At 49.3% G+C, this 12,428-nt stretch overlaps 1 protein-coding gene across 1 annotated transcript in view; it reads left to right on the forward strand.

Annotated features, from left to right (window-relative positions):
• Nucleotides 1-12,428, forward strand: part of GARNL3 (GTPase activating Rap/RanGAP domain like 3) — a 153,684-nt gene that overhangs the window by 139,796 nt on the left and 1,460 nt on the right. Inside the window, exons 24-29 of the mRNA XM_019949205.3 lie at nucleotides 245-311; nucleotides 5,413-5,520; nucleotides 6,919-7,037; nucleotides 9,326-9,464; nucleotides 10,217-10,432; nucleotides 11,682-11,808. Of these exons, the coding sequence (XP_019804764.2) occupies nucleotides 245-311; nucleotides 5,413-5,520; nucleotides 6,919-7,037; nucleotides 9,326-9,464; nucleotides 10,217-10,432; nucleotides 11,682-11,808 (776 nt within the window). The remainder of the gene's footprint in view (nucleotides 1-244; nucleotides 312-5,412; nucleotides 5,521-6,918; nucleotides 7,038-9,325; nucleotides 9,465-10,216; nucleotides 10,433-11,681; nucleotides 11,809-12,428) is intronic.

Consider the following 12,428-nt stretch of genomic DNA (forward strand, 5'->3'; position numbering starts at 1 on the left):
TATAAATAAGAGGCCTGTCAATAGAGAGTGGAGATGTCCGCCTACAGAGCTTCTCAAAGCGTGGGAAAAGAGGGTGCGAAAGTCCCCGTGGACCGCAGTCGTGGCCACCCATGTGGCATTGTGGGTGCTGGTGAGGTGGGAACGCCCCCCAGTGCCTGAGTTTACAGAAAGCCATAACTTGAGAAAGTCTTTTCATAGTGTCAGTGTCCAGCCTGCCCACTACCATTGCCCATTCTCATTGCAGGTTAATTTCGTTGCAGCTATTGATGTGTACGAAGACGGGGAAGCCGGTCTGCTCCTGTGTTACAACTGTAAGTAAAGGATGTGTTTTGATTTCTATTTGCTAAAATCAACTGTTTTTTTTTTTTTCTGGACAATTTAAAGGGACTTAGCTTTAGATTTACCTGATGTATTGTTCCTGGGTCCTTAATTCCACTCCAGGGCATATCTAAAAATTGCCTTCCTGCCTGGATCTCCCAATACGCCAGACCTCCTGGTAAGACGGTGCAGGGGCCGCCTGGGGGTGTCTCCGGGACGTGGGAGTGATAGCAGTGGCTTCCATCTAGGCAGCCCTTACTGTGTGCCACGCGCTGTGCTTCAGCCACCTCAGTCACCGTTCCATTGACTTTTTCTGTTGCTATCTGTCATCTGGAGGGAGATAGGTCTCCTGAGGCCTGGAGCGGTGAACGGACTTTCTCAAGATTGTGCAGCTACAAATGGCAGAGACCAGGTTCACATTTGGGGCCCTCTTGACTCCAGTGCCCCAAATTTTAACCACAGTTACTTTTGCCCTTTTTGGTATTTCTCGGGTGTTAATGAAATCAGCCTCAACCTGGCGTACCCGGCCTCAGCTGGGTTAGTTTGGGTCAGGTGGCAGGTGGGTTTCAGGCAGACCAAAGATATCAAATAGGGTCTTCAAGGATTTTCAGCATTTCAAAAGCTAATGTGATACTACAATAAAAAGGATCTTTTTTTTTCCTTTTTTTAGATGTAGGAGGGTAGGAGTTTATTAATTAATTTATTTATTTTTGCTGTGTTGGGTCTTTGTTTCTGTGCGAGGGCCTTCTCTAGTTGTGGCAAGTGGGGGCCACTCTTCATTGCGGTGCGCGGGCCTCTCACTATCACACCTCTCTTGTCGCAGAGTACAGTCTCCAGACGCGCAGGCTGAGTAGTTGTGGCTTACGGGCCTAGTTGCTCTGCGGCATGTAGGGATCTTCCTAGACCAGGGCTCGAACCCGTGTCCCCTGCATTAGCAGGCAGATTCTCAACCACTGCACCACCAGGGAAGCCCAAAAGGATCTTTTTAAGGCAAAGGTAGTAAGATATTTTCCGGATAATATAAGCCTGCCCAGTCTAACTAAAACAATAAAAATTTTTTTTTCAGCCTAGAATTGTATCGATTTAGAGTGGTGATGCTGGTTATATCACATGGGGCAGATATTTTGATTAATTAATCTTTGATTAGTAAGTATGGTAATTTTCAGTAGAGAAATTTGTTTGATAAACATCCTCTTTCAAAATTCGAGATTTATGGGGAATCAGGAGAAGGTAGTCACAAGGAAAGATCTTCACCAATAACTCACTCTTTTAGGATATTTTATCCACAGATCTGTCTAACCCTTTCTCAAATTTGAAGCTGATTTTTATCATATGTCTGCTCCTTTCTAAAATATAACTTCCAGAGTTTTCTATAGAGAAATTTTTATCTCAGATAAGTTAAAAACTTTTCTACATGCAGAAAGGGACTTTTCTTCAGAGAAATTTGTTTTAAAATTGGAACCTATACACTGTTCCCCACCAGCTGGATGGGGAAAGTCAAAGGAGGGAAGTCATAGATTCTGAACTGCTTCCCGGGCAGTGACTTTCTTAGACTCCTGCCCCCGCACCAGCCCCCGTTCAGGCGGCTCTTTTTAACCACAAGGGACGGCCCTCTCTGTGCCAGGCCCGTGTCGGGCTCTCGAGACACAACAGTGAAAGGCCCTGCCAGGGACACAGTGAGCTCACGCTTCAGGGAACAGCAGGCATGGGCGCCAGTTCATGGGTGTGAACAGGCTGCACAGCTCTGGGGTTCGAGAATCAGCTTCGCTTCCTTTTCTGAATCAGTTCAGTCTAATTTGGAGGCCCCTCCCCTCGGGTGCAGAGACCACCAGCACTGGTTATTGGAAGGGAGCGCCCTCTGCTTCCCTGGGGCTTATCCATTGGAAAGCACGGGGGGCCGGCGGGGGGCGCCTATGGACTGCAGTCCGGTCGCCTCCTCCAGGCCCGCGTGACCCCCTCTGAGGCAGGCGGAGGCCGGGTCTGGCTCCCAGGCACAACACAGCCACCCGACCTGTCCAGGAGGCTCTGTGCTCAGGGGCCAGTGTCTCCTCCAGCCCAGCCCCTCAAAGCCCCCAGCAGGTTGCTCTCCCCTAGTGGGAGTAGAGGTGGGACAGGGGAGAGGAGAGGGGATGTGTGTAAGGGACCTGGGCCTTTAGAAACACAAGGCTGCTGTGTCCTTCCTGAGTCGTTCATTCATTCAGCAAATCTTTACCCAGCGCTTCCGATATCTAGGGGTTTCAGCAGTGAATATAAGCACAAATCCAGCCATCAGGTGGAGTTTACATTTTAAAGAGAGCAGGTAGACAATTAACAAGATAAATAAGAAACACATGCAGTCTGTTAAATGGTGCTAAGGGGAAATGAAGGGGGAAGAGGGGCCGGAAGAGGGGCCGGACTGGGCAGGAGTGGGGTGTGTGGGTCACCGGTCACCAGTTACAGGGGGTGAGGAAGGCAGGCCTCGCTGGGAGAGGGGCGAGGACCGAAGACTCAAACGGAGTCCAGGTATCAGGACTGAGTGTTGAACATGAAGGTATCAGGGTGAGTGTTTCAGGCAGGGACGAGGGCAGGTGTAAAGACCTTGAGGAGGAACACTCCAGTACGGTCAAGGTGACCCCAAGATGACCCGTGATGACCTCAAGATGACTCATAACAGAGTGAGCGAGGGTGCGAGTGGATAAAAATGACATCGGCAAAGAGGACCAGACTCCAGCAGGGCCTGGTAGGTGAAAGGTCTTTGCGTTGCACCCTGGTGAGCAACTGGAGGCTTTTGAGCAGAGGGGCGACAGGGTCTGTAAGAGGAAAACGGCTCCACCCCCGCCGTGGTGTGGAAGCGGGAAGGGCGGGGACTGCGCTCATCTGACGAGCACGCCAGGGCCTTGGGCCAGGACCGCCGCAGGGGAGGCGCTGAGCAGTGGTCAGGTCCTAGATGTGCTTTGCACGTGAGAACCAAGATAACGTGCGGTGAATAAAGTGTGGCTGTGAGGGGAAGAGAAAAGGAGGACTGCAGTCTGGGGACGTGAGCAGCTGGGAGAACAGAGAATGCCATTTACGGAGATGAGGGAGGCTTTTAGAAGAGCAAGTCTGGGGAGAAAGATCAAAAGTCCAATTATGACCCATCAGCACCTCTGAGATATCCCAGTGCAGACAGTGAGCGATCACCTGGTTCAAGTGCGGGCTCCGGAGAGGGCTCCGTGGGGGTCATTAGCAGGCAAGTGACCTTTACGGTCCTGAGACTAAAGAGATCACCCACTGGGAAGCGGGGAGAGACACGAGGAACCAGCAAGGTAGACTGAGGAGTGGCTGGAAGGACAGGAGAAAGTGGGGTGAGGCCCTGAGAGGCGGTGTTGAAGGGATGGTGACCCGCTGTGCCGTCTGCCTCTGGCAGAGCGGGTCTGAGGTGGCGCTTGGCTTTACAAGGCCACTAGGAAACTTGACAAGAGCAGGTGTCTCTGGGGAAGAAGTGGGGACAAAAGCCTGATTGCACAGGTCAGGAGAGATTGGGAAAGAGGAAGTAGAGCCAGGGAGTCCAGACAAGTCTTCCGAAGAATTTTGCTTTAAGGGAAGAAGAATAAGGAAGAGTGTAACAGCTAGAGGAGGAAGAGAGGCCAAGGATTTTGTTTTCTTAAAGGTGGAATAAACAGCATGTGTAAGGCTGTCGGGAAAGATCCGATGGAGAAGGGGAAACTGCGGTGCAGGACAGAGGGGAGAAGTCCCTGAGGGGGCAAAAGCCGCGGGCCAGAGTGGAGAGGGGCTGAGCTGCACCCCACGGCATCCCGAGTTGTGGGCAGGACACAGCAGCTGGGGGAGCCGCTGCTGGGAGATCCGGGTGTCCTTCCTGAGCGCTCATTTTCTCAGGGAGCGAGGTCTTTAGCTGAGAATGAGGATGCTTTTTCTCCCCTAGTGAGTCCACTGTAGCAAAAACAGAACTGACTCTGGTGAGTTTTTCTGTCCCGATAACTCACTCTGTTAGAAGAACAGTGATGAGACAGTATAAGTTAACTGCTTGACAAGGCACAGTGGTCACATCAAAGGAGACCTGAAGCTTCAGGTGGGCCAGCGGTGGTCATCCCCAGCCTAGCCCCACATCGCAGTGGGCAGCGGCAGCAGCTCTGGCTCCATGACCTCTGCCCTCTCACAGAAGGGCCACAGCTGTCGATTCTCACACTAGGAATGGCAAGAGACTGCTTCATGGGTGTGATGTTTCTTATTAGGGTGATGAAAATGTTATAAAATCAGATTGTGATGTTGTACACCTCTATAAACATACTACAGTTCATTGACTTGAATGCTTAAAATGGATGAATTTTATGGTATATAAATTACATCTCAGTAAGGCTGTTTTTAAAAATAAGATTGTACGGCTAAAACGTGATGGGCTTCTGGAATAAAAGGGGCCTTTGTTTCTATGTGACCTTTCTCACTCGAAGAGGGTCTGAACCACCTGGACTTGTGTTTAGAGCTCGGAGCAAGCCAGGAACTGGGTAACTGAATTAACCTGGCCTTAATCTAATGCTGGCTCAGATTCACCAAGGTGATACAGGCACATGGCTTCAAATGTTCATAATAAAATGTTGGGGGAGTGGTGTACAGCTCCCATCACACACGTCCTGCTGAGTGAGGCTCAGAGCGTGATCCCCTTGCAGGAGGCCTTCCTCCATCCAGGGGCTGCCTTCAAGTGTCCCTTCTTCTCTGCAGTCAAGCCAACCTGGTTCTCTCCCAAGTAGCACTTGTGAGGCTGTGGACAAGCTACTTCGCTGCTCTTTGCCTCAATTTTCTCATCTGTAAAATGAGTGTAATAATAGCATCTACTTCATAAGTTTGTACAGATTAAACGGAAGAATGTTTTGAAGCTCGGTGCCTGGCTGATAGTAAATTCTCCAAAAACGGCAGCTATGATGACTTGTAGCAGAAATATTACTCTGGCTCAGACTGCCTCCTGCGCCTGAGTATCTGGCATCATGGCGATATTCGTCCTGGCTTTCATAAAGAACGAGCAGATAGGATGCTATTCTTGTGGCCTGTTTCTCATGTATCTAATTATGGCTACCTGAGTGTTGTCTCTAACAAAAATGAGTCGCTCTTGTTTCGTTGCAGACAGTTGCATCTATAAAAAGGTTTGCCCGTTTAATGGTGGCTCTTTTTTGGTTCAACCCTCTGCATCAGATTTCCAGTTCTGTTGGAACCAGGCTCCCTGTGCGATTGGTAAGGAAACCCTTTATCATCATGTTCTTTCCTGCTCAGTAGACATATCTGAACTGTTCCATCCTATGTAGGCAAACTCACTGGCTTACCGCTAAATTGCTACGAATTATGTGAGTATAGTGAGTACTCAAAGCCTTCTTCTTCTTTAATTGTTTTTCATTTTGTTCCCCTTTGGGGACTATTGTCTTCCACTGTTCCTCCCAGGTCTTCTCAGTGCCTGAGCATGTGAGCATTTGAGAGCAATTATATATCAGTTTCAGTAGATCTTGAACAAGATCTCCAGCCTTAAAACTCTGACAAACTTGGGGGAGGAGCACGGTGCACTTGGCGTCCTTTTTATACATTTTGAAGCTTGAAAGTCTAGAATTACAGAAACTCAGGCACCTTGCCTGCCACTGAAAACTCAGGACGCGAGTGGTGGTGCTTCGTTTCTGTGATTCAAGACCCACAGCTGGGCCTCTGCCTGGGGAGCGTCAGATCAGAGCCAAGAATCTTAGCACTGTTTTCCTCAGAGTAGAAGGCTTTGTTGATAGGTAAACATGATAGAGTCTTGAGAGGAGAGCAGAGGAATGGATCCAGACACTCGGAGGATGGGGTCGGCTCAGATGCAGATTAGTTATGGTAAAAAAGGGAGGGAAGGGTTGGAAACGGCTCTCAGGTCTGAGCCACGGCACTGCACCGGGGGCCCACTTGAGAGATCAAGGCTAGAGGCGTGGGTGTGGCAGGAAGAGTCAAGGTGAAGCCAAGAGAACGGATGAGTCGCCAAGGAGAGAGGGCAGAGGGAGCGGGCCAGCGTGAAGGAGAGAGTGCGAAGTGGCCGGTAAAAAAGACAAAGGTGGGCTCACAGGGCCACTGGGGCAGCTATGGCACCTGGAAGTCATTGAAAAGATCTCAAGAAGAGAGGCCAACGTTTCACAAATAACTCAGCAAACCCACTGAACCCGAGGGACACTGTGAGGGGCAGTCCCTGCCCAGACACACAGACAGGAGGAGCATAGGGGAGGGTGACCCAGAGACAGGGAATGAAGAAGGAGTAAAGGCTAGGTTCCCGGGTGGAAGGCATGTGCGAAGGCCATGTCAACCTGCAGTCCGGACCATAGGGGGAAGGTCTCCAGGACCTGGGTGGGCGGTGCGACCCCGGAAGATCGGGTACAGGACTGCAGCAGGAGAAGGGCACAGGGAGAAGCTGGGACAGTGCACACGTCACTGGGCAGAAGCTTGGCAGCTAAGGCAGGCTTTCCTGGAATTGGGGGATATGCACCCGTGAAGGAAGAAGAGAAGCAGCCAGAGGAAGGGGAGAGATGGGAGTTGCCGGAGAAGCAAGGGGGATGTGAGAGGGTCCTGGCAGATCCACAGCCACAGGCACAGGCTGGGAGCTGACGCCACATTGCCTTGCAGTCTGTGCATTCCCCTACCTGCTGGCCTTCACCACCGACTCCATGGAGATCCGCCTGGTGGTGAACGGGAACCTGGTCCACACGGCCGTCGTGCCTCAGCTGCAGCTCGTGGCCTCCAGGGTGAGTAGAACTGGGTTTTATTTCTGTGTGAGGGGCTCTGGGCACCCCAGCACCGTGAGGTTTCAGGCGGGCGCAGACATGTTCATGGTGAGGCTGACATGCCAACACCTCGTGAGTGTTGAGATGAGAAAGCTGAAAACAGGCTCATGGGTTGGGTTTTCCTGTGCGAGTTCCCTTGGGCTTCAAAACGGCCTCCTTAGTGTTAAGAGACTCGTCGGTGCTGGTGGCAGTTGGGGAACGCCCAGCTGAAAAGAGAGACCCCCGCATCAAAGCCTGGGTCGCTATTGCCCTGAAGAAGAGGCCAAGTCTAGAAAAGTAAGAGCTTGCAATGTTCCTTTCTTCCTTTGCCACTGTCTGTCCTCAGTTTGAATTTGTGTCCCACAAACTATGGCTGACAGACTAATTCACGTCTGGTAACAGAATGTGACCAAAACCGAAGGATGCAGGAACGACGATCTTCCAAGCTGTCTTCTACTCCTGGCGCGTAATCCAGCAGGTCTTGTTCTAGTCCCCTCCCCCCAGTCAGCCCCACACCCTCTCCCTGGCTTGCCAGGCCAGGCTGGTGCCTGCTGCACGCCTGGAGCACGTTTCCATCCTGACCTGCATCACATTTGGTGGTGGGTGACTGCGTACTTTCCCCACTGCACTGACAGTTCTGTGAGAGCAGAGACTGAGCATCTTATTCACTAACGTAGCGCCAGTGGGGTGCTGGTAAGTGTGTAACTACCACCAGCCCTCTGGAAAATGGGTGTGTGTATGTATACACACACATATATGGACATCAGTTGATTACAAATTTTACAGATTATAAAATGTAAATAGCTTACAATTTACAAATAATAAAATATACAATGCTTTTATCTTAAAAGTCCATTTAGCCAACTGGCTCTCACAAAATGCTTTTGTTAATTTTGGCTGAATTCCTTTCTCCGTAGCCAAACTAATGCTGCAGATCAACCACAATTTTATGGTTGGAATTATATCTCCATCCGTTCTTCTTTTTCCAAGTTTCTTGTCATTAAATCTGATGTGTGGGGCTTCCCTGGTGGCGCAGTGGTTAAGAATCTGCCTGCCAATGCAGGGGACACGGGTTCGAGCCCTGGCCCGGGAAGATCCCACATGCCGCAGAGCAATTAAGCCTGTGCGCCACAACTATTGAGCCTGCGCTCTAGAGCCCGCGAGCCACAACTACTGAGCCCACGTGCCACAACTACTGAAGCCCGTGCACCCAGAGCCCTGCTCCGCAACAAGAGAAGCCACTGCAATGAGAAGCCTGTGCGCCGCAACGAAGAGAAGCCCCCGCTCACTGCAACTAGAGAAAAGCCCACGCACAGCAACGAAGACCCAACATAGCCAAAAATAAATAAATAAGTAAATTTTTTATTTTAAAAAAATCTGATATGTGATCTATTAAACTATTTTTCACTCTTGTAAAAATCATTAAACCAAAACTTCTCTCAATTTTAGCATTAGATTCAACACACTTTTAATTTTAATCTTCATTATTAACATTTTCTTCATCACTGTAAGTCTAGACAATCAACAAAACAACAAATCAAGCTCTGATTTGTAGCATTTGCCGATTTCCATGGTGTAAACAGTCCCACCATGACTGATCTCAAGCTTCCCATGTGACACGATGGAACACAGCGTTAGGAGCCGCTGTTACACAGCATCGCCCCACCCGCACAAGACAGTGTTCATGTAAATTACCTCAAGAGCTTGGAGAATACTCAAGGTAGTAGAATAATTAGGAATGGCTGAATTTTGATATTTAGTTCCTTTGTTTTTTAATATAATTTAAGTTTAATAATGGCTGTGTTTAGCAGCCGGCTTGCAAAATCCCTGAAACTCAGTGTCCCTGAGTCCACATACCACCGCCGTTACCCCAAAACCAGTGCATCGAGGGTGTGCTTGAGTATTTGCTGAATCATGAGAACCCATCTCCCCACCTGTGACATGGTCTGACTGAATCCCAGACCCTCTCCAGTTCTAACCTCCAGGTGCCCGAGATCCATGTCGGGGGAGTGTGTTGTGTCTGTGTTTGCAGCAGGTGTGTGGGAAATTGACTCTTTTCTATTGTGTATCAGCAAACAGATAAGTGGGTGAGGTGAGCGCTCAGGAAACGTCTGAGTGCAGAGCTGGAAGCCGCTTCCCCGGCTCGTTCCTGCACCACAGTCCCCGAGTGAGGGGGGGCAGTTGGGGACCCTGCAGTGATGACAGAAGGGCCGGTGGGTGCAGGGCCTGTAACAGCAGGTGGCTCAGTAACGCCTTCTCTTTCTCTCTAGTCGGATATATACTTCACAGCAACCGCATCTGTGAACGAGGTCTCATCCGGAGGCAGCTCCAAGGGGGCCAGTGCCCACAATTCTCCTCAGACACCCCCGGGCAGAGATACTCCAGTGTTTCCTTCTTCCCTGGGGGAAGGTGAAGTCCAATTTTTACTGTCTTATGATAGATAGTTTTGATCCATTCTGATTTCTCTAGTTCATTGTCAAATACTGACATGTGACTACTGCCGAAGGAACTCACTATTTGAAGCCATAAAAAAACTTGCAGTGTGGTTGCATTCTTAAGAAACCTTGTGATAATGCCCCCCCCCCCACCAAAAATCCCATTATGAAAACAGTTGTTGCAATGGGGAGAAGGGAGCTGAGGGCTAGAGAGATTCCAACTTGCCCCAGCAAGTTATCTTTCCTTCAGGGATGTTAACAATATAGTAGGTTTTTATAGCTTAAAGGACATAGTCATACACAGACATTACTCAGCACCCAGCTTTCACTCTGCCTGGCTTCACCCTTGAACCCTGCCCGCAGGCCTTTGTTGTGGTTACTGCCTCGTGCTTTTCCTAACTTCTCACCACATAAGTCGTCACTATGGCTCGTTGTCACGAGAGCTTGAAGCTCCCGAGCAGGACAGCTGTGCTTTTCTTGTCGACTCCTTTCTCCTGTAACCAGGAGTGGGTGCGTTTTTCCCCATTTACCCATGAACACGATGCCCTTAGAAAACAGAGCCGTCGGGCACCCTCACTTTATTGCCCCCAATGAGACTTGGGAGGTCAGCCTGCAACATAAACTCTTCCTTCATGCTATCTATGTTGAGGACCCAGGAATTATCCTCTTGTGAATAACATGAACTCTTCTTAAAGTTCTGATGTTCTTTTCGAACTCTTATTTCAGGTGAGATTCAGTCCAAAAATCTGTACAAGATTCCACTCAGAAACCTGGTGGGCAGAAGCATCGAGCGGCCTCTGAAATCGCCCTTAGTCTCCAAGGTCATCACCCCGCCCACCTCCATCGGCATCGGCATCGCGGCCATTCCTGTCACTCACTCCTTGTCCCTGTCCCGCATGGAGATCAAAGAGATAGCAAGCAGGACCCGCAGGGAGCTGCTGGGTAATGGCTCTCGATTCTTGTGTTTGCACTGTTTGTAAAGATAGCCGCTGGTTTTATCTGTGGATATTAACTGTCCTCAAAAACAATGAGCACTTTCATAAGGGATTTATAAAGAAATCATAGTGCACCTGCACCGAGGAATACGATACCTCATTTACCCAATGACAGTGATGTGTCAGTCTGTATTTATTGATGTGGAAAGTGCCCAAACCATGTTCGGGGGGGGAAGGGCAGTTTGTAAAACAGCAGGTCTAGTCTGATATGACTTTTTTAAACATAAGTATCTACCTATGTCTAATTTCCTAGGAAAGTGTCCAGAAGGGTTTATATCCTGAAGTCCTCAGATAACGTTTCACATTCGTGTATCCAGAATTTTAATTTACTTGGGTTTTTTTTTTTTCCATATGCTTTGTTTCTTGCATGTCTGTGGTACAGTTCAGTTATCCTTCTCAAAGCCCCGGGACTGTGGGGCAGTTCTATGGGGATGGTAGAGATGTAAGATCTTTGCTGTGCCCTCCTCTCTCAGTTTACGGGTGGGAGACCAGACCAGAGAAGCATAAAGCACCATGGTGATTGTGGAAACGCTAGACTGTTATAAAGATTTTTGTTCAGAATTTTGAAAACAAAATGAGGAAAAATGGAAATGTTATGTCAAACCAGTAAGAACTGGTTTGAAAACTTGAATTGGCGTCTGCACGGCATAAAACTGCAAGGACAGCTGGCCTTGGCACATGCCTGTCCTGCAGTAATGTCTCCTGACCAACTGGAGAAGGGGATTCGGACCACCTGACAGGGCAGGCCTTGACATTGGCAAAGGCAGCTGGTTTTAGAAGCTGGTGCCTTCCACGGCACTTTTTAAACATATGTGTTGCTATTTTTAACCCACTATACCCTCAGAAAGCTTGATCTGCCAACTACTATTATATAAACCACTGTGCTTTTCAGAAATTGCATCTCTGAGCTGGAGAATTACAGTTTCCAGTGGTAGGACTGTAGATTTTCTCTCCTTCATTAAACTCCTCTGACTCTTTTTTTCCCAATACATATATTCGTTCTAATCAGAAGAAAAAAGACCTTCTACCAACAAGACAACGAGAAAACCATTTAAAAATATAGACTTTATCATCATTCTTCCTGCCTCGATCCCAATAATGTACCAATACCCAACCAAGAGGAAAAGGGCATTTTCTGTCTCTGTGGCAGCCCTGTGGTAATGACCTCTGACCTGTGATTCTCCCCTGCAATCCAGGCCTCTCCGATGAAGGTGGACCCAGGGCAGAAGGAGCACCAAAGCCCAAGTCAAAAGCCCGGAAGCGGGTGGAAGAAAACCAAGGAGGCCCTAAACCAGGGACAGTGAGGTCAACTAGCAGCGAAAGGTAAAGAGGGACACAGCCCCCAGCAGCCCCTTCTCAGGATGGCGGCCCCTGAAGTCACAGGACAGCCACAGGGCCCTTCCTGCTGACTGAGGATGCCATGTGCCAGCCCCTTCGGCCAGCCACAGCAGAGGGTTCGCAGCCAGCTCCTCCCTGAGGATCCCCAGAGAACACTGCCTGCCAGGGAGGGGCCCAGACAAACGGGTGACCTCACTAGCAATCCAACAAATGCACATTAAAGTACACTGAGACTTTTTTTGCTCGCCAGATTGACAGGGATTTTTTAAAACAAGAATGCTCAGTAGGAGTGACAGGTGCTCTCCAGTACTTGTGGTGGGCGTGGAAACAGGTACAGCCTTTCTGGATGGCCATTCAGTATCACGCGTCCATGAATATTTGTTGAATCCCACTGATTTGTCCCCTGAGGTTCTCTGTGTCCCTTGATAACATCTTGCCTGCTCCTGTGTGGAGGGCAAGGGGGCACGTGTCCAGGCTCCATTGAGTCATTCGACACACATTCTTGGAGCACCTGGCACTGAGCTGGGGATATGGAGCTGAACTTCAGGGGTTCACAGGCTGGTAGGAAAGGCCAACAAAGACATTCTAGGAATTACAGCATTCCA

This window comes from Tursiops truncatus, chromosome 6, assembly GCF_011762595.2.
Source record: "Tursiops truncatus isolate mTurTru1 chromosome 6, mTurTru1.mat.Y, whole genome shotgun sequence".
Classification (NCBI taxonomy): Eukaryota; Metazoa; Chordata; class Mammalia; order Artiodactyla; family Delphinidae; genus Tursiops; species Tursiops truncatus.